Below are 3,577 nucleotides of genomic sequence, written 5' to 3' on the forward strand. Positions count from 1 at the left end.
AATAAAGAAAGATCATTTCTAATATTTTCTAACCAAGACTTTTTAGACCTACCTCTGCCTTTCTTAACATATGTCAAATCTAATACCTCAACTTTCCTTACCAAGTCATCGAAAGGCCTCCGTTTAATGTGACCAAACCATCTAAGGCAACTCTCTCTAATCTTATCTTCCACTGAATCTACTCCAACTTTTTCACGTATATGCTCATTTCATATCCTATTTCTAAGGTCATTCACCTAAACATCCTCATCTTTGCAACACTTAACTTAGGAAAAAAAATTGCCACACGTCAGCATTAATGTGTTGATATCTCAGTGAGTTAGAACTATGTTCTGAAAAGTCATTGAAAGGGCATTATACTTACATAAAGGAAAAGCAAGCACTTTTCAAGGATTCAAGTCACTTTATGGGAAAAATATGAATTTATTGAACCCAAAGAACACTGTCACAGCTTAGCACTAAACAGTTAGATCAAAGGTATACACAGAGGATAAAAAATAGAACAACTACCACTTTATGTATTGGCTATATTTGCATCAATTTTTCGTGCCACGATTGCTACATTTCTCGGTGACAGGGTCGGATCAAATAATGGAACCAACTGTACTTCTGCAAAATTACCATGCTCTTGAAGAAACAACAATCTATCTAGTAAAATATAAGTTTCAATCAGTGGCCCCAAGGAAGCGCGTAGAGACCAGTATGGACCTATGAATTCCTGCATGAAAAGGTAGAACGAATGATGATAAACAGGATTGAAGGTTTCAGAAATATCACCGCGATGAGGTAAGTAACATAATAGAAGATGACACTGACACAATTCATTAGCACATGAAAGCTCCAAAAATAACAATATTATGAGCAGCAATGAAGTATTAAATACACAGATGCTGTTTGAGAAAACTGAAATATCAGGCTAGTGCAATAACCATTTCTGCAAAACTCAATCTAACATATCAGAGGTATTTGGTTTACGTTAAGTAAAATTCTAATACTAATCTTCCTTACATTCTGCAGATAAAATAAGAAATATATAATAAGCTAAATTGAAGAAAATGATATCTTTGGTATGATCAGCCTTGAAGCCAAAATGACGCTTATCATTTTTAGATTTAAAGATAATCTCTCTAGAACCTGAGACCAAAAATAATCTTCCAAGGAATTACAAGATATTATTTAACATTACAAAGTTTCCTCAACAGCAACAAATCAACACTCCATCTTAAGGCTAAGATATTCATGGTGCATCAATTAAACTTAAACGTGCCACCTGTCTTTGCTGACAATTAGTACTTGGTTCCTTATTCTTCCTCTTGCTAATAGAACCTACCAAGGATAATACCTCCTCAATCACTAGAAGAGAATGTGGAAATTATTTGGAGGCTAGGCAGCCATGATGGGAAGATAGTTGAGCACAATAGGCGAGGTGGTGGCACCAATGATAAGGTTCAACACTCGACAGTGAGCAAATATGATACAAGTGAAAAAGAAGGGATAAATTTAGGAGCTTCAGCAAAAATAGGAAAAGGGTAAAAGAATAGACAGAGAAATGGAGAAAACTGACAAGGCAGTGAAGATTACGTATTCAAATACGAATATTATGAAATCATAGTTTAAGTCCGCTAAGCAACAAAATAGCCAAGTTAAAGCTAATCCAAAAAGAACCAAAAACTGTGCTTATAAAAGGACAACTAGCACTTTGGATCATCTATTATGAGTCTTGGTTTAGTTGTCCAATTTTGAAATACTCTTATAACTCCTAAAGAATGTTTTAATCTTTTTCTTAACCAATCCATTAATTAATAGTAAAAATCTAAATTACCCTTAGTAACATTGTGATATCTGGTTCCTGTGTATTTAGCCTCTCAGGTAGATTGAATGCAATGAAACTTCGAACACTATTGTTCTATTAACTTTAACTTAGCTCAAAAATGAAAAAAGACTCAGTCATAGTAGGATAAATATGGGCAAAGAGTATGATAGACCAAGTCAAAAGTCAAAATAATATCTAGAGTAGGTATCAAGAAAAGCATTGGGTAAAATCATACAAAGAAAGGTTTAGCTCTCATCCATAGTTCAATCAAGTTGAAGTCCTGTGGACTTTCCAACCCAAGATGCTTTAGTCCAGACTTGCTGAATTCTTCAAAGAGTACATATCTGTCAGAGCATGTAGAATATCGAGCTTCTTCATATACTTCAGAATGACAGGGCTGCTCTGAAAATGCTTTTGAGTTTGTACTTCTACTCTCTGCAGTGTAAAAATAAGCAAACTAAACTTAAATTTTGGATAGGATTCATCATGATTGATGATGTATTAACTATTCGTAAGTCAAAATGCATCCGATAGGAAATGCCTAGCAGGACCTTTTAGTGTTCTCCTGTCATAATGTTCTTCAGTTACTTTAATTTCATCAGATTGCATATCAATGGATTTGTTGACTGTATTATTTTCATCCTTCAATTGAAAAGAGTATAAGGTACTTTCTGCACCAAATTGAGATTCTATTGCTCTTCTCATCAGCTGGCGTCGCAGAGCCTTCCCATGACGTCCAATTGATGGACTTGATTTAATGACTTCTGGATAATACTGATCCAGAACCTTACAAGAAAATCAGCAAACCAAAAACGCATGATTAGCTCGTCACATTACAATGCAACTTTATAATATAATCATCCAGAAAAATGAAGGACAAAGTTTCATGATAAGCACAAACATTAGTGAGTTATACTCTACTTGAATATTGTCTAGTTAACAAACATCTTCGGTAAAAGAAGTGCAATAAAATAAAAATTCCATGAGGAGAATTAAAATGATACCTAACATCAAACAATAAAGCTTACAAATGTCATTTAGAAAATATGCGTCCTCCTTTTGAGAAAAAAATTGGTCTTACTATTGATAAAAGTTATTTTCTTGTTTTTAAACACATGCCCAATAGGCAAATTAGTGTCATTGAAACGATCATGGGCTTTTCCTTTCAATCTCTTCCTATAAAATACTAGGATGTTCCTCTTTTTTAAGGTACAAGGAGATCTTCATTATTTAATGAGTTGATTGAGAGTCTGCAATAAGAAATTGCTATACAAGAAAGAACACTTCTAATCAAAGTAAATCTACAAAAAAAGCCAGTTTGAAATTCCCAAGCTGAAAGTTTGTTGAAAGATCTCTTAATAAGTTCCTTTGGGGTTCTTCTTCTCATGGTAAAAAGATTCGCTGGGCTTCTTGGATTAATTGTTGTGAGGAATTAAATAGAACGTGTTTAGGTTTTAATCAGAATATCAGATTAATAATATCACTAAAAAATTTTCATTTAAACTTAAGTGGGCCTTTAGAAGAGATGATACCATGTGGGATAATTTTATGCACTCTTAAGATTTTTTTAAAAAGACATCCCTTAGCTTGTTAATATAAAAAGGGTAACTCTCTTATTTGGAAGCGTTTGTGGGGTTAAATAATCACAAAAGAAATTTATTCAATTGGGGTTGGGAAATGGTTGCTCTAACTTTTCGCAAGAAAACTAGATGGGTAAGGGCTCTAGTGATGGGCAATTAAACTCTTTTTCCTGAAGCAATGTTA

The 3,577-nt window shown here is 33.7% G+C and overlaps 1 protein-coding gene across 1 annotated transcript; it reads right to left on the reverse strand.

Annotated features, from left to right (window-relative positions):
* Window positions 1–328: 328 nt before the first annotated feature.
* On the reverse strand, window positions 329–3,571 carry LOC110103704 (methyltransferase-like protein 25). Its single transcript, XM_020832515.2, has 3 exons — window positions 2,365–3,571; window positions 2,049–2,248; window positions 329–718 (listed from the first exon to the last, which is right to left on the reverse strand). The coding sequence occupies exons 1-3, from the start codon at window positions 2,516–2,518 to the stop codon at window positions 515–517; spliced, it is 558 nt and encodes a 185-aa protein (XP_020688174.1). The 5' UTR covers window positions 2,519–3,571; the 3' UTR covers window positions 329–514.
* Window positions 3,572–3,577: the final 6 nt, after the last annotated feature.

This window comes from Dendrobium catenatum, unplaced genomic scaffold (assembly GCF_001605985.2).
Source record: "Dendrobium catenatum unplaced genomic scaffold, ASM160598v2 fragScaff_scaffold_581, whole genome shotgun sequence".
Lineage (NCBI taxonomy): Eukaryota > Viridiplantae > Streptophyta > Magnoliopsida > Asparagales > Orchidaceae > Dendrobium > Dendrobium catenatum.